The 24076-nt window shown below is 39.0% G+C and overlaps 1 protein-coding gene across 4 annotated transcripts in view; it reads left to right on the top strand.

Moving 5' to 3' along the window:
• Window positions 1-24076, top strand: part of pcnx1 (pecanex 1) — a 283871-nt gene that overhangs the window by 243640 nt on the left and 16155 nt on the right. For all 4 annotated transcript variants that reach the window (XM_060828820.1, XM_060828819.1, XM_060828822.1 and 1 more), the window contains 6 exons: window positions 1083-1313; window positions 3260-3360; window positions 6426-6576; window positions 12893-13123; window positions 19258-19532; window positions 22773-22972. In XM_060828820.1, the coding sequence (XP_060684803.1) occupies window positions 1083-1313; window positions 3260-3360; window positions 6426-6576; window positions 12893-13123; window positions 19258-19532; window positions 22773-22972 (1189 nt within the window). The remainder of the gene's footprint in view (window positions 1-1082; window positions 1314-3259; window positions 3361-6425; window positions 6577-12892; window positions 13124-19257; window positions 19533-22772; window positions 22973-24076) is intronic.

The following is a 24076-nucleotide window of genomic DNA, read 5'->3' as shown; positions in this document are numbered from 1 at the left end:
CTGGTGGAATATATGGCAAGAGAACTAAAATTCCTGATCAGTCGGATTTCACTGCCCAAAAAGCTAACTGTAGACCTTATCTTTCATGTTATGTCATCTGTATCTTGGTTCACAAACCCATAGCTCTTGAGCAACTTCAGCAATTCTATATTGTTGTAATGTTATTGGACCTTGGTTTTATTCTGCTTTCAATCAAGCTGTATAAACCTGGATGTTCTTGATTGTGATGCTGGGTGACACTGAAACAGTGTTGAACTTTCTTTCCTGTTGATCACTAAAACAGTTTGCCAACGAATATGATAAAAAATATAATGGAAGAACAAAGTGGAAAATGATAAAAGTAAATAATGAATTTATACTTATTTTCTTAAGTAACCTTTGAAAAATTCCTGTGTATACTCAAATTAAGGTTCAAGCTGTCATTGGTGCTTTTCTTACGCACTGACTTTCTTAGTTTGGTTCCCCTTTGTTTTTGCAAGAAAATATACAGCAAAGTAGAAAATAAACTATTTGAATACACAGAACTATAGAGAAATTGAGTCAGGAGATGGAAACATTGCCAACTCCGTTTTGTTTTAACCATTGCTTTCTCATTTTTAGAGTTCTGCTATCTTGCCAAGACAATTAATATGACCCTGCTAAGCAGCAGGGTCTGTCTCATCACCAGGAACACTACTTGCTGAGTTCATAGCTTCAGTTGTGCTGTTGTGAGGGTGCACCAAGAAAAGGCCGAGCACTTGCCAGTCAGGCTAGATTAACAATGTTTGAGCTGCCAACAAGTTACAAAGCAACCTTGGCAGAGATTTGAGTGCAAATTAAACCAGGTTGGTGCATTGGTAAATAAGAACTATGCAAGAGACAGGGAGAGAAAATAATGTCAAAGCTGGCCTCAACCAGTAAAAAGATATTGCTCAAGCTGTGCACAGTGAGAGTGAGCTTATGATTAGTTTGATACTGAGTTTGAAAATGTCAGGAATTACCAATGTTAATGAAATTTTATTCACATGCTTGCTATTTTGTGGGAAAAGTTACCCATGACTAATTTTAATGTCTTCATCCTCTGTCGTCTTGTTTGCAACTAGAGTATTTTATTCTATGTAACGAGCTCTCCAAAGCTAGAGGATTGGCTTGCAAATGAAACTATGCAGGATGGACTTCGAGCATGTACTAGCCATAATTATGTCGATGTCGATCCCACCTTTAACCCGAACATTGATGAGGACTACGATCATAGATTGGCTGGAGTATCCAGGGAAAGTTTTTGTGGGGTTTATCTCAACTGGATCCAATATTGTGCTTCTCGAAGAGAAAAGGTATTAAAAGCAACACAAAACCTGGTCGCGTAGTGGAAAGAGTTCCAAGAGTATCTTTCAAAAAGAAAATTGATCAAGACTCGAGAGGAAAGAGAATACAGATATATAGGGACAAAACAGGGTTTGGTAGCAAATAAGTTGCTTTTCAAAGGAGCATTGCAGACTCAATGAGCTGAAAAGCCTCCTTTTAGCTGTGTACAGGTCTGTGGTTGTATTTCATTAAGCAAAAGGTCAGATTCACTTGCGTGATTCTGTTGCTTATATTACCTAGTCAATTTCTGCAACTATATAATGCTGTGGGTAAGTCGCTGCATATACTGAACTTAGCTGAGTCTACTACAAAGTGAGGTGATTTTTGGAATAAAACAAAGACCTGTGGATGCTAGAAATCTGAAACAAAAACAGAGTAATTGTGGATCATAGAGATGTACAGCACGAAAACAGACGCTTCAAAGTCTTGTCCATGCCAAACAGACATCCTGAATTAGTCTCGTCCCATTTGCCAACACTTAGCCCATATCCCTGTAAATCCTTCCTATTCATATACCCATCCAGATGCCTTTTAAATGTTATGTTTATACCAGCCTCCCCCACTTCCTCTGGCAGCTCATTCCATACACTCACCACCCTCTGTGTGAAAAAGTTGTCCCTTAGGTCCTTTTTAAATCTTTTCCCTCTCATCCTAAACCTATACCCTGCAGTTCTGTTCTCTCCCAACCCAGGAAAAGACCTTGATTATATACCCAGAAGAACTCAGCACTTCTGAGTTTCTCCAGCAGTTTCTGTTTTTGCTTGAGGTGATTATTGGTCTCCAGTTGTAGTTTGGGGAGCACTGAATGGGAAGTAACTGTAATTTAATTATTCTTTCTATATTGCAATTTGTAATTCATTTCAAAACTGTTTTTTCAGACAGCCAAAGTATGTGATCGTGTGATCACGAATGATTAAAGTGATTAATTGACTCACTTTCTGAAGAATGAGTTGTAAACCTGCTCGCTGTTTTAACGTAGTTGCATTCACTAGATGCATTTCTGCATCTTAAAACAAATTTCTGAATTGAAAGGTTTGTGGGGATCCTTGGTTGCAGCTACAAGCCTTGCCTGTACCATTGTGTTACATATTGAATTGGTTGGCCGGATTATGTGACAAATAGAGAAATTAGAAAGCCAGTTTATTTTCCTGATGTTCTTACCATGGATATTCATGTCATTCTGCACGGTAAGATAAGAGATGCTTCCATGGAATTTGCAAAAGACGGGTGACAGGTCTTTATAGTCAAGTCCAAATGTTAACTGGGAGGAGCAAGTTCAAAGCTTTTTTTTATATATAGAACATATGTGAGTAGGTAAGTGAACAGTGTGTGAATAAACAATATATGAGCCCTGCAAATGGTATTCATGTCCGCATCTGTTTTTTTCAAAACAAAGCCTTTTAGTAATTTTGTGAGGGAGTCTGCATGTTCCAGGAGGACGTGGGTTAATAGTAATAGGACTTCCTGTTGTGAGACTGAGGGGTAAATCTTATTTTAGTTTTGTCTGATTTTAATGATTCATGATGGTTAAGAAGCTGCATGCTATTGAGACTCTTGTGGTGCAGTGGTACTATCCCTATCTCTGAGCCTGGAGACCCTGGGTGCAAGTCCCTCCTACTCGAGAAATGTGTCAAAACACCTCTGAAGAGGTGGGTTAGAAAATAGCTTAATTTTTAAAAAACCTGCATACAAGGGTTCTTGTGGCGCAGTGATAATGTCCTAACTCTGAGCCAGGAGACCCAGATTCACATCACAGCTGCTCCAAAGATGTGTTAAAGCATCTCTGAAAAAGTTGGTTAGTAAATAGATATGTCAGAAAAAAATCAAAAAAGCTGCATGCCAAATAAAACAATCATGAACTGTGCATCGATACAATACATATTCTGATGGCTTGATTTTTTTTTTAAAATGTCAGCCTCTATCTTCAGACAGAGACTCCACATTGGTGACACTGTGCTATGGGCTCAGTGTGCTTGGCAGAAGAGCTCTTGGAACAGCTTCCCATCACATGTCCAGGTATGCATTCACTGACAAATTGAAGATTAATAAATTGCGCATCAATGCTGAAAGAGTGCCAATGAAATGCATTGTTCTGTATTCAGGATTTTAAGACTCCATCTGAATGCAATATTTGAACTACTGTAGTTTTAAAGCACAGGCATCAGACAGTAGCTGTTCTGTTCAATATTTGATAAGCTTTATCAGCCAGCAAGGTTATATCATTTATTAACTATTCCTCAGCTAGGTTACATATTTTGAAATTGGGAGTCAAAGACACTAATGTGAACAACTGAATGGATTTCAAGTACTAAAAATGCTTAGAAAGAGGTGGCAGAGACACAGTTACAATATGACAATTCATTAAAAGAGAATATAGAGCCAGAGGACTGGCTGACTGCTGACGTTATTCTTATATTTAAAACCGGAGATAGAATAATTGCAAGAAACTGCAAGCGAGTTAGCTTAAAGTTAATGGTAGGAAAGAAAATGGAATATTTAATCAAAGCTATAATCGAAAAACATTTAGAAAATGAAACTGTAATTCTGAGTAGTCAGCACATATTTTTAAGATATGGCCACGCTTGATTAAACTTAATGAATTCTTTAAAGAGGTAACAGAACACATTGACAGGATAATGTAGTAATCAAATATTGAAGAATTTTTGAAAATAGAAATAAGATAATGCATATTTGAGTTAGAATTGAGTTGAAATGGTGTAACAGGAGACAAATAACACCAAACTGAGTCAAAGCCATGGGTAGAAACCCAGATATGAAAATTATGGGCAGAATTTCTCTGCATGGATTGACACTGAAACCACGGTTCTTGGTAATTTATATTAATGATTTAGTTTCTTGAATAAGAAATGCAATTTCAAAATCAGTGGATAAGGAATAGAAGTAGACCATTTGACCTTCCAACACTATTTGATAACTCATTAAGATCTCGGCTGATCTGATAGAGGCCTTAACTCATATTTCTGACTCCCTTTTAGATCAGAAATCTGTCTCTTTCAGCATTGAATATAATCAATGGGCAAGTCTTCACTGTTCTTAGCAGAAGATTCCAAAGATTCAAGGCTGTGTGTGAAAAGATACCATCACATATCCCTTGAGAAAAAAACATCATCTTGACCCTTTGTCCCCCTAATTCTAGATACCCAGTACTGTAAAAGGAAACATTGCGTCATCATTTTCCCTGTCAGGCTCCCTTAGAATTTTATATGCTTCAGTAAGATCACTTCTCATTCGTGTAAACTTCAATGTGTACAGGTCCAACTTGATCAGACTTTCCTAATGAGATAACATCTTCATCCCATGAGATAATTTAGTGAACCTTCTTAGAAATTCTTCCTATTCAAAAATATCCCTCCTCACATGAGGGGATCAAAACTATACATGGTACTCTGGATGTGATCTCATCAATGTCTTGTACAGAAGACACAAAGATGATTATTTTTAGGGGAGTTAAATTTTAATTAGTCTAATCAATATAGTAACAATGGCGGTCAATTTGATGTCACACACTCTGCTTTGGAAAACCCTGTAGCTTTGTACCAAAATAGTTTTTGCTGTCCCTTTATTCAGAGGATTGTGGTAGCTGGATTTTACTTAGCCTAATCAATTCAAAAAGTCATTGTGTATCACATTCCACATCAGGAAGTTCCACTAGGGCTCCGCAAAAATAAAATCTCTCTCTCACACTCACATGCTGCACTTGACCCATTGCACTTACACACCCTGCACATACATGCATGTGCACACTAGCAAAGATCCTTCGGAAACTATACTGCTTACAGTTTGTCAATTTTAAAAGTACCAATTTATCTCAACTTTGATTGTTGGCCAATCTTATATCCATGCTAATATGTTACACCCAGAACCATGAATTCTTACCTTGTGTAGGACCCTTTTATGTTGGAATAAAAGTACACTAGTTTACTTTCAGCAACCCGTTTTGTTGCAACCTCAACTCCTAATATATTGTTCAAATTCAATTTCCTCTTTATAAAACAAAATGACATTAAGTGTTGCCATTAGAACAGAATAACACAAAAAATACAAGGAATTATTGACAAATTTGCAGAATAGGCTTGGAATTGGTAAATTAGTTCAGTTACTAGTTTGTTTTGGTAGGAATGCTAAGGACTCTGCTTGGATAATGGGAATGTGAATGGGATAGGTTCACAAATTCCCAACAATAGAAATAGATGAATAAGGCCATGATAAAATAGAGAAAGGCAGTGTCAGGTTAAACTTCAACAGAAAGAAAATTAGGAAATTATGCCCCCTTGCATATGTGTACAATTAGTTCCTTCCTATCATAGGTCATCTTGGACAGAGTCTGTATTAGGAATTTGCTCTAAAGGAAGGCTCAGTTTCTCAGCAATGCTATTGTCAGCTGATGCAGTGTTTGTACATGTACAGAGATGCAGGTTTGCAGTGCCATGTTACTGCAAAGAGATGGAACAAGAGGTGCCAGAAAGAAAGGCAGCTCTGCCTGTATAATCACAGTGTAGGTTGGTTCTATTTGGACTAATACTGGAGTTGTGATTCAGGGTAGAATTATTTAGCCTGCAGAAAGTAAGGAGGACAGAAACAACAATGACTTCAATTCAACTACAATTCTCTGAGCAAAACTAGCTGGAGCTGCATTTTAGGGAAATTGATTTTTTTCAAAGCTACCTCACTCTCTTCCTATTACTGGGTCGACAATGCTTTGTTGCTAAGTGAATGTATTTCATTGAGACCACCATCTTCCTCAAGAAAACGTTGTTTACCTTTAGAGCTGAGACAAATAATTTAACATGAAGAGGAACTGAGACCATGTTATGTTGAATGTAATAATGTGGAGGTGCCCATGTTGGGCTGTGGTGGACAAAGTTAAATATCTCAACACCAGGTTATAATCCAACAGGTTTATTTGGAAATACAAACCTGATTTGTGTGGTTTTTAACTATAATGAATGTTGATATTTTAGTGCTTTGCAATTGCAATCTTAAAATTGTGGATTTATTGATACTGAACCATTTTGTAGTTTAATTTGAATATGATTATTATATAACATATTTCCTTTTAGTAATCTAGAGTCCTTTCTATACGGCCTTCATGCACTATTCAAGGGAGATTTTCGAATTTCCTCAGTACGAGATGAGTGGATATTTGCTGATATGGAGTTGCTGCGGAAAGTAGTAGTTCCTGGAATACGGATGTCCCTTAAACTTCATCAGGTAAAGCAACCTATTTTGAACTGTACAAGAGTTTTCACCTGTTATCTATGGAGTTTAACTGCCCGACACACATTTCCAAGGAAACAGATAATTCCTCGATGGCATCCTTTAACTATTTATTCGGAACTGTTTCTGATTTTGCCTCCTTGTGCAAGTCTAGGGATGAATGATGCCTATCTTGATTTGCTGAGCCACCAGAACTGGCCCGTTCAGTTCGGGATGAGTTTAACTTATTAAACCTTGTTTTGTCTACTTTCAAGCTGTTGGTGAATGAAAATATTTCTTATAGAATCAATTGGAAAGAAGCTAAAAAATTAGCCTGACTCAGTTTGTTAATCCATTTTAAACTAACACATTCTGATTGGGATGAATTTAATCCAGGAGAAAGTGAGGACTGCAGATGCTGGAGATCAGAGCTGAAAATGTGTTGCTGGAAAAGCACGGCAGGTCAGGCAGCATCCAAGGAGCAGGAGAATCAACATTTCGGGCATGATTCCTGAAGAAGGGCTCATGCCTGAAATGTCGATTCTCCTGCTCCTTGGATGCTGCCTGACCTGCTGCGCTTTTCCAGCAACAAATTTTCAGCTATGAATTTAATCCATTAAATCTTGATTTGCCTAGATTCGAGCTGTCGATTGAATGAAGAAAATATTTCTCACTGAATCGACAGAAAAGCAGCCAGACAATGAGTCAGGCAGTAAGCACTATCTATTGGTTGCAAATCACAGAGGGTGCTGTGTATTGAGCATCCCAGTGACATGACTCTAAGGTCATAAAGTGATGAGATTATTCAGAATATAAAGCACACACACACTCCATTTGGCTGAGCTAGTCTACACTGGTGTTATACTCCATACAAATCTCCTCCTTTTCCATGTGCCTCGTCTCAATCTCTCAAATCTTTCTATACTTTTTTCTCCTATCCTCATGATTTTCCTTTTATGAAAATATTCATGCTGTTGCTAAGACCTGAGCAAATGAATTCCTGTGGATTTTGATTATCCCACAAATGGAAATATCTTCCACATCTCTCATAACTTAAATTATCTCCTGATAGAGATTGTTAATCAGACATCTAAAATGATGTTCTTAAAGTTAACAGCTTTGAACAGCCACTTAGTCAAATAACTAAAGTCTATTTGAGTGACAGGCTTTTAACATAGGAACATAGAAAAGAGAAGAGGTATAGGCCATTTGGTCACTCCTTGCTGATCATCCAATTAAGTATCCTGTTTCAGTTTTCTTTCCATACTCTTTGATCCCTTCAGCCCTAAAAACTGTATCTAACTCCTTGAAAACATTCAATGTTTTGGTCCTAACTGCTTTCTGTGACAGGGAATTCTGCAGGCTCACCACTCTCTGGCTGAAGAAATTTCTCCATATCTCACTCCTAAATGTCTTATCCTGTATCCTTAAACTGGACCCCTGGTTCTGGACTCACCAGTAATCGAGAGCATCATCCTTCCTGTGTTTACCCTGCCTAGTGCTGATAGTATTTCAGATGCTTCTGTGAGATCTGCCACATTCTTCTAAACTCCAATGAATATGTTTCCAACCATTCCAGTCTCCCTTCATATGTCATATGCCATGCAGTCTGGTAAAACTTTGTCGCAATCCCTCCATAACCAGAACATCCTTCTTCACACAAGTCGTCCAAATTGCACACACAACTCAAATCTCATCAAGACTCTGTACAATGTGCCTATTCTCATATTTCTGCTATGAAGGCCAAAGCATTGATTGCTTTCTTCACTGCCTGTTGCATCTGCATGTTTACTTTCAGCACTCAGATCTCATTGCACCTCCCCACTTTCCAATCTATCAGATAATGATAATCTGCCTTTCTGCTCTTTTTAACTAAGTGGATAACCTCATATTTATCTGCATTATACTGCACCTGCCATGCACTTGCTCAATCACTCTTATTGTTCAAGTCACACTACAGCATCTCTGTATCCTCCTCACAGTCCCTACCCAGTTTTGTGTCATCTGCACATCTGCAGACATTACATTTAATTCCCTTATTTAAATCATGACTATATACATTGCGAAAAGCTGGGGTGCTAGCACTGATCCCATATTACTCCATGAGTCACTGCCTGCCATTCTGAAAACGACCCGTTAATTTCTACTCTTTGTTTGCCAACCAGTTTTCTATCCATCTCCATATACTACCCTTAATCCCAAGCACTATAAGTTTACGTGCAAATCTTCTCATCAGGATTTTGTTGAAAGTCTTTGGAAAGTCCAAATAAACCACATTCACTGGCTGCCTCACATCAACTACTTACTTCCTCAAAGAATTTCAGTAGATTTGTCAATCATGATTTCCCTTTCATAAATCCATGCTGACTGTCTGACCCTATCACAGTTTTCCACGTGCTCTGTCATTAATTCTTTTATTATCAACTCCAGCAATTTACCCACAACTGATGTCGGGTCAACCAACCTAAAGTTCCTGAAACACTTTTGTTTTCCCTAAGTAGTGGATTTATACATTAGCTCCCTTTCAACTTTGGAACAGTTCCTATAGATCGAGAGATGACCACCAATGCATCCACTATTTCTGAGCCCACTTCCTTAATTACTCCAGGATGTAAATTATTGGACCCTGGAGATTTATTAGCTTTTAATCCCACAAATTTCCTCAGCACCATTTCCCAATTAATACTGATTTCCTTCAGTTCTCACCCTTACTAATCCTGCATTTCCTAACATTTTGCAATGTTATTTGCATCCTGCTTTATGAAGGCAGAAACAAAAAAAATTATTTGGTAGTCTGCTATTTGTAGTTCTCCTTTATAACTTGCCTTGTTTCTCACTGTAAGGGACCTACATCTTTCTTGAGTAATTGTTTTTCACTTCTCATACCTATAGAAGATTTTACAATCTACTGTCCTTCAGGGAAGCAAATCTGCCATTCGTAATGTGATTCCAGACCCACAGCAATATGATTGACTCTCCATTGCCCTCAGAAATGGCCTAGTTAGCCAGAGTTCAAGAAGAACGAGAAACTGCAATAAATCCTGGCCCAGCTAGTGATCCCCCTTGTCCCATGAGCGTTTGTACATTCTCCATGAGTTGACTTGCATACTCCTTTCCCTTCCTGGTCTTAATCAATCCCTTTGACCTCTTTTATTGAAATTTAAACTACTCCCAATCCTCAGGTCTCCTGCTTTTTTTCGGAAAATTTCTATGACCCTTAGATGTAATACTATCCCGAATCTCCTTTGTTAGCAAACTGTTTAGTTGTAGACAGCCTCAAACAACAAGTGTTATTGCAGCTTTACCCATTCAGTTAGGTATCTTCCACCAGTCCTGACTTGTGCCTTGTGGATAGTGGACAGTCTTCACATGACTCTCTTATATCATTTAGATGCCCTACCATTTATATGGCTGGACCCCAAGTTTCTGATTAATGATGATTTTAAGATCTTGATATCAGCAGATTTGGCAATAGCAATATTGTTAGTAGATGCCTGGATTCTCCAATTAGCAATGGTCATTATTTGACACTTCCATGGAAATTAATATTTGTGCTATTTATCAGTCCAAGTCGTAATATTTATCAGATGATACAGCATTCATTATCTGAGGAATTACATAATCCGACATATTTCATCAGCAGGCAGCCCACCCCTGTTTCCTGCCTCTTAATCAGTTGCCTATTTGTACATATCCTTGATGTGGAGGTGCCAGTGTTGGACTGGGGTAGACAAAGTTTAAAAATCTCTCAACACCAGGTTATAGTTCAGTAGGTTTATTTGAAAGTACAAGCTTTCTAGCTGCTCCTTCGACAGGTAGCTCGAGGGGCAGGATCATAGGATGAAGAATTTATAGTAAAAGATAAAAGTATCATACAACTAATGCAATGTATTGAATAAACCTTAAGTTATCTTGGGACTGTGACTTGAAAGAAGTTCTGTGATTTACATATTAATCAATTGAAACCTGCATCCCCACGCTAAGTGATTAAAGACTTAACAGCAATCTAGGTTTGTTCAATACATCGCATCAGTTGTATGACATTTTGATCTTTTGAGAAGACTTGTAGCTCAGGTTGAGGTTCTGGATGTAGGTTTGCTTGCAGTGCTGGGAAGTTCATTTTCAGGCTTCATCTGGATGCTCACTGAAAATGTTGCCTAGTATGGTGACAAAACGTCTAAAAATGAACCTTCTAGCTCAGCGAGCAAACCTACATCCACATTTTGGTCTTTTACTATAAATTCTGTGTCCAATGATGCTGCCCCACTTGACGAAGGTGCAGCACTCCGAAAGCTTGTTGTTGGACTATAGCCGGTTTTTGTGTGATTTTTAACATTATACGTATCCCCGTACTGTTGGTATGAAAGTGAGATTTTTTTCAGTTACTTAACCACTACAAAAAGATAATCTTGTAGTTCACTATGTATTGACATTTCAGCGCACTGTAATGAGAACAGAAGGTAACCAAATTGTCAGCTACTGTCAGTCTATTCACAATTTAAAGTTGGCGACAGGTGAAGGCCACAATGCCTACTATAAAAAAGAACGATCAGTTTGGTTGTTTTTGTAAATCAGTGCACACTTGAGATTGAGAGAATCTGTCTGATCTTCAGATTAACCTTAAATTGATAGATACCTTAATCATTCGTTCTTAAGGGTGCAGGAGGAAAACATTTCTGTAAAATCTATGCATAACCATTCATTTTTCAGAGCTTGCGTTACCTTGTTCCAAATAATCCATGATTTACGCAGCAGTTGTCTGTGCTTTACTGCACACGTTCTCTACAGAAGTGTTGTGGAGTAGCTAGAACAAATGCAGCTGTCTGCAGTATAACATGGAAGATATTCTATAAAAAGGCTATTTGTACATTTAAATTTATTTTACTTCCATTGGTTCCTGGCAATGAACCTATTTCAGTAATCCCTTTTTAAGTGAATGGACAATATTTTATCCACATAATGCTGTGCTCAGTCAAGCTGTCCTAATGAGCTATGTTGCAACATTTTACGGTGTACCTAAGTTCCATTTACTATTTGGAGGAGTTGCAGTTATCTGAATTTAAAATTCCAATGTTGTGGCTTAGATGGAAACCATTACAAGCATTAATTAATATGCTACGTTTGATTAAATGTTTTAAAGCATATTTAAATAGTAGACACAGTACAGAGATCTGCAATTTACTGCAATGCTTTACTCATTGAAACATTAACTGCCTCACTGCTCAAAATCCTTCAAATATATAATTGGTTGCCATAAATTGTCTGAAAATGTAAAGCCTAGTAATACCTGAAGCAGAAGTTAACAATCTAGCTGACCCTTTCAGGCCTCTCATTAGGTTCCCTCATTATAATTTTGGAATAATAGCACTGAATCCTGCTTATTAACAAAATAAATCTTTGTCCTTTATGATACAGTTCATTGATTTCTGCTATTGTTGGAGTCATTACTATTTCATGGAATGTTAACACTGATGCTAAGAATGCTAGAAACACTATTTGCAATGATGTTAATTGGGGAAGTTGCTTCACATATAATAAACCACCAGAATAATAATTGCAATAAATGACTTTTAAGTATAAGAAATTTCCATGAATTTTAAAAATACTTTTAAGCATTTGGGATGATTACATATTGTCCATTGAACAGAAAATTTTAAGAAGTAAACCATGACTTAAAATGCGCAGTGCTTTCTGGAGGATTTACTCCTTGCATCCCAGAATGATGCCATGGATTGGAATGGAGGCTTCTGCAGAATATCCAATTTTTAACATATGCTTACAGGAGTAGGTATATCTAGAATCAGTCCCAGGCTGATCTGAACTCAATTCCTGTGGCAGTCAATGGAACTATTATTGGCAGATAAAGCACTAGACTCTGTTAGTGGTCCAGTGAGTCAATAAGGAGAAACTTCTTCAGCCACAGCATGGTGAATCTATGGAATTCATTGTCACAGAAAGCTGTAGAGGCCAGGTCATTGAAGATGAGATAGATAGTTACTTTATTGTCAAGGAGATCAAGAGTTATGGGGAGAAAGTGGGAGAACGGGGTTGGGAAACTTATCAGCCATGATTGAATGGAGGAGACTCGATGGGCTGAATGGTCTAATTTCTGTTCTTGTATCTTATGGTCTTATGGGTCAACATTGAAAGAAGTTAAAAACATCTTAAATGCTAAAATTGGTATTGTTTGAATTGTCAATGGAAGGCATATAATAGCCTCCCTGAATTTCACAGCCTTTTAATTTCTAAGGCCGTTATTAATTAGGACACTATCATTTCAGTGATGCACACACTCCGAGTTTCTTTAAGTTTGGTCTGTTTGTATCTCCAGGACCACTTTACTTCACCTGATGAATATGATGATCCTGCAGTGTTGTTTGACGCCATAACATCCCATGAGCAAAACTTGGTCATAGCTCATGAAGGAGATCCAGCCTGGCGAAGTGCTGTGCTATCCAACTCCCCCTCACTGTTGGCTTTGCGACATGTTATGGATGACGGGACCAATGAATATAAAATCATTATGCTGAATAAGCGATATCTCAGCTTCCGAGTCATTAAGGTATATTGCTTTGAGTTGCGATATTCTATCAGGTGTTTGGAATCATTGGGGACATTACACAACCATAGAGGTTTGTTACATAGAGTCTAGCACTTGACAGAATGTGCTTTTTGATTTTTTTTTCACTTTCAGTTTCGCACCATAGAATGTAGCATTTACATAGGTTCACTATTAGATCTTATTGGAAGCCAGATGATAGAATGTAACTCATTAGGTTCACAGATGCACTTCAATGGCTTATAGTCATCAGTTTGCAAATGCTCATCCTTTATGAAAATTAATATTCCAATGGAGACAAGGTGGGGGCTATGATTGTGCTGTCCTTCATTTGATATATCTATAAGAAAACCTGAATAAAGCAATGAGTCATTGTCAGTAACCAGTAAATCAACAGTCCCCAACATCAGAAATCCAGTACCTCTTGGTGATCAGCAACCAGTGCCTCTAAACTCAAGACTCATTTACCGAACTGGCCCTAGTAGGTGCAGCTCAGACTTCGCCCTCAAAATTTGTATGCTTTTCCACCCCTGTTTACTCTTCCTCCTGTAATTTCTCTGCATCAAATCTGGACCCTTGCAATTTTCCTTGCTCAAAATGAAGGAATCTGGCTCTGGTGTGTTCATGTTTAACTGGCAGCTTGTGATGGATTAATAGGTGCATGAGTTTCATTATATTGGAAAAAAATGATGCCTTTGTCCCCTTTGCCTCAAATCTTGCAGTCAATGGCCTTAAGTTCTCAGTTGCATTGTACACTTCAACATTTCCTTTGGAAAGCAAGCTATATATATAATTTTATTGTATTCATATTTGTGATATGCAGCTGTTTCTCTTGCTTATTCTGCACTGTTAGGGGAGGTACAGAGTGCACCATATCTCGCTTGTACAAACAAACATTTTAGAAAGCATGCATGCATGAAGTGGAGACATCATACCATACTGTAGACAAGTTGGATGCATGTGTAATAACATCCAGTCATTGAAAAACAATGGAAGTATGTTGCTTTTGAATGGCTGGTTTACTGGTCTCATGATGACCTGGTAGAAAGGCCTGGATCTTACTGTCAGCCAAACTAATAAATATATGTATGATTTTTGAGTTACTGAACATGGCAACTGATGGTCAAATTAAATCAGCATTGCTCTCAGTTTTGTATATTTCATATTTTCTCCAACTTTGTAACCAGCCAATATCTCTGCACTGCTGAATTGGAGCCTGTTGCACATCCTCAATTTTAATTATTCTTCCATTGATGATTATAGCTTCTGCTACAAAGGCCTGAAGCTGTGGCATCCCTCCCTAAACACTTCAGGTTCTCTTCATCCGTTCTCTCTTGCTTTAAGACATTCACTTAAAATCTATTTCTTAGACCAAGCTATTATTCTTATGCACTAATATTTCCTTGTGAGGTTTGGCATCAAGTTTTAACAAGCTCCATTGAAGTAGCAAGGGACAGTTTTCTGCCATAAAGGTGCGTTATTAATGCAAGTTGTCATTATAACGGCTGTAAGTTGGTTTTGATGGCAACTGTTCAGCAATGTCACATTTGTAAATCGGCCAATATCTGTGCATTAGTAAAGGTATCTGCAAACCTTCTTATTAAAATCAAAGGAGTCAGTGTTTGTTATTCCACTCGTGCTGTTAATTTGGTAAATGTGCATTTGACAAATGAAGAAGCTGGAGTCCTTCTGTCTTCCAGGTTTGTTTATTCATGATAGCCAGTACAGCACAAGTGTGGACTTTGTTTTCCTTCCTCAACATTGCGATTGAAATTGTCCTTGTGTTAAAATAGAAAATGAATCAACCTGTTAGGATCTGTTATGACACACCACTCTCGCAAGTGGGACTTGAACCCGGACCTTTTAGTCCACTGCAAATAGTAAGATCATTTTAGATTGTGTCAAGGGCTATCGCTCTCACCTCACCTCTGGAATTCAGCCCTTTTGATCATGTTTGATCTAAGGCTGTAATAAGACCAGGAGCTGAGTGGTCCTGGCAAAACCCAACTGGACATCGCTGAGCAGGTGCTCCTCTATAGCACTATTGATGACGCATTCCATTGCTTTACTGATGATCAAGAGTAGATTGATGGGCTGTAATTGGCTAGATTTGTCCTGATTTCTGTATACATACTTAGACAATTTTCCACATTGTTGGATCAATGCCAGTGTTGTAACTGTACTGGAACACCTTGGCTAGGGGAAGGACATGTTGTGGAGCACAAGTTTTGTCATGACCCAAAGCTTTTACAGCGCCTCCTGCTGTGGACCAGGCCACCCGGAGAACCCCCAGCCCCATATATTAAGGCGATATCATAGACCCTAACGTTTATCTTAAAGGCAAGTGTAAGGTGCTGTGTTCCAGATGTAATTCAATTGGTTACACTACTCAGCTTTAAACAACATATTTTATTCTTATCCTATAGTTAAAACACAAACAAACAAAAAAACAGTACACCACAGGAGCAGGCCCTTCAGCCCATCAAGCCTGCGTAGATTCCTAATCCTTATTTAGACCTGCTATTTATTGAAAATACACCGCTTCTATCCCCTCTATTTGCTTCTCATTCATGTGTCTATCAAGATGTCCCTTAAACATTGCTAATGTGCCTGCTTCTACCCCTGCCACTGGCAGTGCAATCGGGCCACTCCCCACCCTCTGTGTGGAAAAAGTTTCCTCACATTTCTCCCCTTAACTGGCCCATCTCACCTTGAACCTGTGCCATTTTGTAGTTGATCTTTCTACCCTGGGAAGAAAACCTGACTATCGACCCTATCTGTGCCCCTCATAATTTTGTAGAATTGGATAACTTAATTCTGTTGGAAAGCTGAAAAGAATAACAGGTTATTGAACAACTTAACAACAACTGTTCCAATATAATTATACCCCTTGGCAAAGGCAAATTCATCTAAAATAAATTGTCGCATATGCAATGTTTCACCAGTCCAGGAGGAAAAAACATCAAGAGAAAATCCTGGCAGAGAGAGAGAACTCAAGAGCTTTGCTATAGAAGGGAAAGATGTCTGGCAACTTCAAAACCCCAGGAACTACTGAAAGTTAAACTAAAACCCTGGTTCTGTTGGAGCATGACTCCACCCATTTATGCTGCGTGTATGCTCCAACTTGCCTCACAAACTGTTTATTGGCTTGGAACAGACCGCTCACTACCTCTGTCTCAGCCTCTCTTCATAAAGTAAAGGACAAAATACACCGCTCACAGCCATAGTATTGTCACACCTCCCCCCTTAAAAGAAGATCCATCAATATACAAAAATGGCTTCATTTTTGAAATCCTTTAGTCTTACACTATTAGTACAACATTGACCCTAAACAAGTAAACATTCAGTACATTACAATACATAACAATCCGTTTCTTCCACCACTGACATCTTCACCATCCTTCATCAAAGTTGCGACAAGCATTAACAATTACGTTCTCTTGTCCTGTTACCTGTATAATTGCCAAATTGAATGGCTGTAACTGTAAACAGTCTGGTTTTTTAATCTCTTAATTTTGAAAATACATTAAGGGTTTGTGATCAGTACATACAGTCATCTCTGATACATTACCAGCAACATAAGTGTTGAAATTTTGCAATGTCAGTGCAAAACTCAATGTCTCCTTCTCAATTGTGGGATATTTTAGTTGATGAATACTCCGTTTTTCTTAGAAAGATCTACTGGCTGTTTTTTTTATCTTCTCATAGTTATCTTGCAAGGGTACAGCACAGGGTTACAAGGAAAGGGCAGGAAAGTGAATGTGAGGAATATCAGATCAGCCATGATCCTATTGAATGGTGGAGGAGGCTCAAGGGGCTGAACAGCCAACTCCTGTTCCTATTTCTTATCATCTTATGGTCTTGGCAGTTGTATGACACAAATGTTAAGCAATGACCATCTCCAATAAGAGACAATCTTACCACCACTCCTTGATGGCAATGCCATCACTGAATCCTTCATACTCAACATCCTGGGGGATTATCATTGATCAGAAACTGAACTGGACTCGCCATATAAATACACTGGCTGCAAGAACGGGTCAGAGGGTAGGAATACAAAGAGTAACTTGCACTCTGACTCCCCAAAGCTAGTCCGCACGGCATTAGTCATTAGTTCAGTTGGTTGGATAAGTGTAACTTCAACAACATTCAAGAAGCTTGACACCTTCAGGATGAAGCAACCCATTTCATTGGTACCACATCCATAACCATCTATTCCATCCACCACCAATACTCAGCCACAGCAGTGTTTACTTGTCCAAGATGCACTGCTGAAATTCACCAAAGTTCCTTAGACAGCACCTTTTAAACCCACAACTACTACCATCTAGAAAGACAGCAAGAAGAGATATTTGGGAGCAGCAGCACCTGCAAGTTCCCTTCCTATCCACTCACCGTCCTGCCTTGGAGAAATATTGCCTTTCCTTTAGTGCAGAGGTGGGGAACCTTTTCATGTTGAAAGGCCGCATTATGTTAGTTGTAATCTAATAAGGCCGCATCCAAGAAACTTCAATTATATATTCTTCAAAATTCACGTTATTTTGTAAAAATCTAACTACCGTGTACTAGCTAACTAAACAAAAAATGAAAAAAAGTGTTAATTCTAAAGTTAACTCTCTGATATTTTAAATACATTCATTTTAAGATTAAAATAAAAATAATAAAGGACAAAAAAAACATAAGATTTGTTCTGCAAAATTTGGATTCATTCCAAAGGCCACACACAATGGCCTAGAAGGCCACATGCGGCTTAAAGCCACAGATTCCTCACCTCTGCTTCAGTGTCCCTAGGTCAAAATCCTGGAAATCCCTCACACCGGGCATAGTGGGTCTACCTGAAGCACATGGATTGCTTTAGTTTGAGAGACAGTTCAACATCATCTCTGAAGGGAAACTAGAGATTAAATGCTAGCCAGCAAATGACCCCCACATTTTGAGTGAATCAAACATAATTGACACAGCATTTGCAACTATAGCATATGTCTCCTATGTAGAAAGATGGTGGTCCTTTGAACTGGTAGGATAATTATTTCACTGACCAACTCCACTAAACGCAGTGCCCTTTTAAGCCTTATGGAAAAGCAGAGTAAGGAACTCTACATAATTTTTAGAAATTGTCACTACTGCTTTGAGGAATATTCATGGGAGTTGGCTGACTCAGGCAGCTGGATAGCTAGTTTGCAATGCACATAATGCCAACTGCAACACTGAGGTAACCATGAAGAACTCCCCTTCTCAACCTTTCCACTTGGCTGGTGTGTGGTGACTCTCACGTTAAACCACCACCTGTCATCGCTCTCTCTCTCTAATGAAAGAGTGCCCCTATGTTCTGGCACAGCGATGGTGACTTCACCTTTACAAAAGGGTACTATTTTAGAAACTGACATGGATCTTGTTTCAGATTTTCCTGCCACAGAAAATATCCATAGATTTTGAATTTGGAAGGGGCAATGGTACAATTTTGTACAGAGCTTGTTCATGTTTGCAAGGATCAACAACTTGTACGTAGGACAGTACAGTACTTTTCAATATAATCTGCATCACCTGTGTAGGTTTTTGTAGCTCTCAGAACAGCCATAATAACAATAAATCACTTCAAACATTTGGAATTTTACAGCCTCCTCTTAACAAATATTTATTTTCAAAAGATAGACATGTGACATGCATTTACACTGTGCTGAATCACACCCACAGCATTTTGCTTTCATAGCAGTATTTCTTTTGCTGACGATGCTTTCACCCAATTAGACTGAAACTCCTATGTTAGTCGCGAAGACCTGTCAGAGTGCTGGAGAATTCATTGACCACAAAGAATCCACCTACTGATGGAAGCTGGCTTTCATGACATTGTATTGGTCTAACTGCTTAAGGCTTGTGTCAGCAGCTCCTCTGTATGTACAAACATACATGGAGATGCTTGAAGATTTAGAACATGGCAGGTTGTGTAGTGTACATTATTGTCACTAAATGCAAAAAGAGTCACTGACTGTCAAAAAGAGCTGCTGAATTTGTGCAAAAATGTTGTGTAATATCTTGTCAGACTCTTAAACCTAAAGTGAAGAGCAAGAGTTAGAGAAAGAACTAATGAGTGATCGCTCTGCTGCAGTTTTTCACACTCTGTTCATATGTCTGTGCAGGTTAACAAGGAATGCGTCCGGGGATTGTGGGCTGGGCAACAGCAGGAGCTGGTATTCCTGCGAAACCGCAATCCTGAACGAGGAAGTATCCAAAACGCAAAACAAGCCTTAAGGAATATGATAAACTCTTCTTGTGACCAGCCAATTGGTTACCCAATTTATGTTTCTCCACTCACAACATCCTATTCTGATACGCATGAACAGCTAAAAACTATCCTGGGAGGACCCATAAGTATCACGAATATAAAGAATTTTATTGTGTCTACATGGCACAGGTAAGCACTGTAGCACTGAAAATTGGACATTTTCAAATAAAAAGGTTTGATATACCTTGTAAACATCAAGTAATGCAAAATGACAAAAGTCAATGTATTCCAGATGAATGTGGGATGTGAGCAAAGTATTATTTCCAGTTGAAACTAACATTATTCCCTCTTGAGTTAGATAAATATTAAACTTTCATTTCAAAATGAGATTTCACAGTTTTACTCTGTATTAGCTGAGTTTCCCTGACCTGGAACTTTTTGTGATGTGTCCAAATCAACTAATTAATACAACCCTTACCTTGATGAATACACACAAGTTTGTCAAAATAAATTTCTCTGTTAATAGTCATTAATTACAATAATGCCGGTTCCCTGTCATCATGCTACCATGATGTGCAAATGCCAGTATTGGACTGGGATGGACAAGGTTAAAAATTACACAACACTAGGGTACAGTCCAACAGGTTTATTTGAAAGTATAAGCTACCAGTTTTAGACAGTGCAAGGTTGTTTGCAGCAAGTGTGTTGGGAGATGGGTTAGGGTTGGCATTTTTGCAATGTCAGTGGATGAGTTCTCCAGAGACCAAGGCTAAGGTTCTGTGGACATGGGTTTGAATTCCACCATTGTAGATCATGTAATTTAAAAACAGTATCAATATGGAATTAAATATCCATGTCTAGTGGCAATAATATAATTATTATTTTAAAAAATATATGGCGCATTAGTGTCCTTTAGGGAAGGAAATCTGCCATCCTTACCTAATCAGGTCTACATGTGACTCCAGACCCATAGCAATGTGGTTGACTTTTAACTATTTTCAGAATTACAAAGCCGCCATACTGCAGGGAATAGGGATGGACAATAAATGCTGGCACAACCAGTGATGCCACATTCCATTTTAAAATGTTTTGGAAACAAATTTGAGTTTGAATCAACCCAGTCCGTCTAGGTGATCCACTACCAAGTTAACAGAAAAATGGATGATTTAATAATATAAATTTATGATACCGACAATATTGCCACTAATATTTCTGTGCATGAAGTTAGAACAACTGACTCTCATTTACCAAAGCAAATCTTATGTGGAGACATTGAGTCTGAGGTACACTCACATTAATCAAAGGAAGTGCTACAAGGACACTCTGGAAGATCTCAAGTTCTGAGTGAACCTCTGATGGGATCACTGCACCTGCTGTAACCAAATTTAAAAAATGGTACAGCCTCCTTTTTTTTTTAAATTGGTGGATATTAGAGCCAGAGAGAAGATGTAAAAAGAGGAAACCCTGAGCCAGCAACTTGCCAGAAACTTGACAGTCTTTTCCTATTTGCAGCAGAACCTTTCAGGTGCAGACCAGCCTTAACACTCAACTGCGAACACCCCAGGTCATGCACGTGACCATCTTAGCTTGAATGACGAAGAAGAACATGATCTAATTGTTTTCAGTGCCAAACGTTTGCAGTCAGCATTGACATTAGTAAAATGTTTTGCACTCATATAAAGTTATGTTGCTTTTTGGGCAAGTAGAGTCATAGAGATGTACAACACGGAAACAGACCCTTCGGTCCAACCTGTCCATGCCAATCAGATATCCCAACCCAATCTAGTCCCACCTGCCAGCGCCCGGCCCATATCCCTCCAAGTCCTTCCTATTCATATACCCATCCAAATGTCTCTTAAATGTTGCAATTGTACCAGCCACCATCACATCCTCTGGCAACTCATTCCATACACATACCACCCTCTGTGTGAAAAGGTTGCCCCTTAGGCCTCTTTTTTTTTATATATCTTTTCCATCTCACCCTAAACCTATACCCTCTAGTTCTGGACTCCCCGACCCGAGGGAAAATACTTTGTCTATTTATCCTATCCATGCCACTCATAATTTTGTAAACCTCTATAAGGTCACCCCTCAGCCTCTGACACTCCAGGGAAAACAGCCCCAGCCTGTTCAACCTCTCCCTACAGCTCAAATCCTCCAACCCTCACAACATCCTTGTAAATCTTTTCTGAACCCTTTCAAGTTTCACAACATCTTTCCGATAGGAAGGAGACCAGAACTGCACGTAATATTCCAACAGTGGCTAACCAATGTCCTATACAGCCGCAACATGACCTCCCAACTCCTGTAGTCAATACTCTGATCAATAAAGGAAAGCATATCAAACGCCTTCTTCACTATCCTATCTACCTGCGACTCCACTTTCAAGGAGCTATGAGCCTGCACTCCAAGGTCTCTTTGTTCAGCAACACTCCCTAGGACCTTACCATTAAGTGTATAAGTCCTGCTAAGATTGGCTTTCCCAAAATGCAGCACCTCGCATTTATCTGAATTAAACTCCATCTGCCACTTCTCAGCCCATTGGCCCATCTGGTCCAGATCCTGTTGTAATCTGAGGTAACCCTCTTCGCTGTCCACTACACCTCCAATTTTGGGGTCATCTGCAAACTTACTAACTGTACCTCTTATGTTCGCATCCAAATCATTTATTTAAATGACAAAAAGTTGAGGAACCAGCATCGATCCTTTTGGCACTCCACTGGTCACAGGCCTCAGTCTGAAAAACAACCCTCCACCACCACCATCTGTCTTCTACATATTCGCAATACTTGGCACAAACCTTGGACAGGAAAAAGACAATGGAAATACTGAAGCTGGTTTTAAGGCAGATGAGTTTAATTCTAACTATTAATTCTAATGAATAATAATTAGTAGTAGTTGGCTGTTTAGTTACTGTGTCCAAACATGGTAGAAATTGTCTTGTCACTTAATCTATTGTATCACAAACCAGTGCAGCTTTCCAGAGGGAACAGATGTAAGAGAATTAAGCCTGGAATACAGATAGTGCTGAGTCAAAAAGTGTGGCACTGGAAAAACACAGCAGGTCAGGCAGCATCCCGATGAAAGGCTCCTTCTTGATGAAGGACTCTTGCCTGAAACATTACTTCTCCTGCACCTCAGATGCTGCCTGACCTGCTGTGCTTTTCCAGCACCACACTTTTCGACTCTGATCTACAGCACCTGCAGTCCTCACTTTCTCTAACAGATAATGCTGTCAATGCGAGCTGAGAATATGGCAGAAATAGCTGTCATTCACTCCAGTCCTTTTTGTTTTCTGAACCAGATCTGTAGACAATGCATGTGAGAAATCCCTATGTTGTATATTAGAATGACAGAAGGTGACATACTCTTGCTGAAGAAACACTAACACAAGTAACCACCAACTCTAACTGTATCTGTCTTCCCCAGGTTACGCAAAGGATGTGGTGCCGGTTGTAACAGTGGTGGAAATATTGAGGATTCCGATGCAGGTGGAGTCTCCAGTGCCAGTAATAATGTAACTACAAATGAGTCCCAAAGTAGTACTTCCCATGGAGGCTGTGGACCAGCTGGTTATGGGCCTGGAGCAGGTCTCCAGCCTCCAGTCACATCTAACCCACCTATACTAGGTAAGATTTTGTTATTCTGCATTATACTTGAGTGCATTTCTACAATATTTGTTTGTTAGGCTAATATTCACTGTGGTGCAGTGACTGCATGTTAATTGTAATGGATTTCGTTTCTCTGATAGAGCATTGCCAGTCTGTTAAGCAGTGAACTGTCAGAAAATGCTGAACTTGCTAGATGTTTCAGCAGCTGTTGATGCAGCTTAATTTCAAGGGCAAATATTTACTGACATTCACCCAAAATATGCATTGGACCCTTTAAATCAATCATGCCATATTAAAATTGGCACCTCAACAGTCTAGCCAGTATGTTAGAGGCAATGCCACCAGGTAGGCTAGTAATCTAGAGACTCAGACTATTGGTTTTTGTACATGGATTCAAACTCCCCCATGGCGCTTGAGAAATTTTACTTGATTTCATAAATATGGAGTTTGATCGTCATAAAAACACACCTGATCCACTAATATCGCTTAAAAAAGAAATTTTGTCCTCATTATCTGCTTTGGCCCACCTGTGATTCGAGAACCTCAACAATGTTATGGACTTTCAAATGCTCTCTTAAGTGGCCTAGTAATCCACTCAGTCGTATCAAACTGTTATGAAATCTACTAAAAGGAATGAACCTGGATAGACAACTTGCATCAATTCATGCACTGGAAATGACGGTGTCAAATGTAAGGGGAGGTGGGTACTGCAGATGCTGGAGATTAGAGTCAAGATTAGAGTGGTGCTGAGAAAGCACAGCAAGTCAGGCAGCATCCGAAAAGCAGGAAAAATCGACGTTTCGGGCAAAATCTAGCCTTGCAAATTCCTCTTTGATGGTTTGATAATAAGAACCTGAGTACTGCTGAAAACAGACACCTTTTGCCAAAACTTATTGTCTTGGCCTGATGAGTGCAAGATGAATAGCTTCAACAGAATGTGTCTTTTTCAGCAATATTCATATTCTCTTTGATAACATCTGTGGCCCTTTTCTAAGATCAGGAGATCTGTCAATCAACAGCCTGATGTGGTCAGACCCACAGAATCACACCTTACAGAGTCCCAAATTGCACCATCACCATCTCTGATTACACCCTATCTCACTAGCAGGGCAGGCTCAGCAG

Source organism: Hemiscyllium ocellatum, chromosome 8 (genome assembly GCF_020745735.1).
Source record: "Hemiscyllium ocellatum isolate sHemOce1 chromosome 8, sHemOce1.pat.X.cur, whole genome shotgun sequence".
Classification (NCBI taxonomy): domain Eukaryota; kingdom Metazoa; phylum Chordata; class Chondrichthyes; order Orectolobiformes; family Hemiscylliidae; genus Hemiscyllium; species Hemiscyllium ocellatum.
Note: the sequence above shows the minus strand (reverse complement) of the source record. Positions and strands in the feature narration are given on the sequence as shown.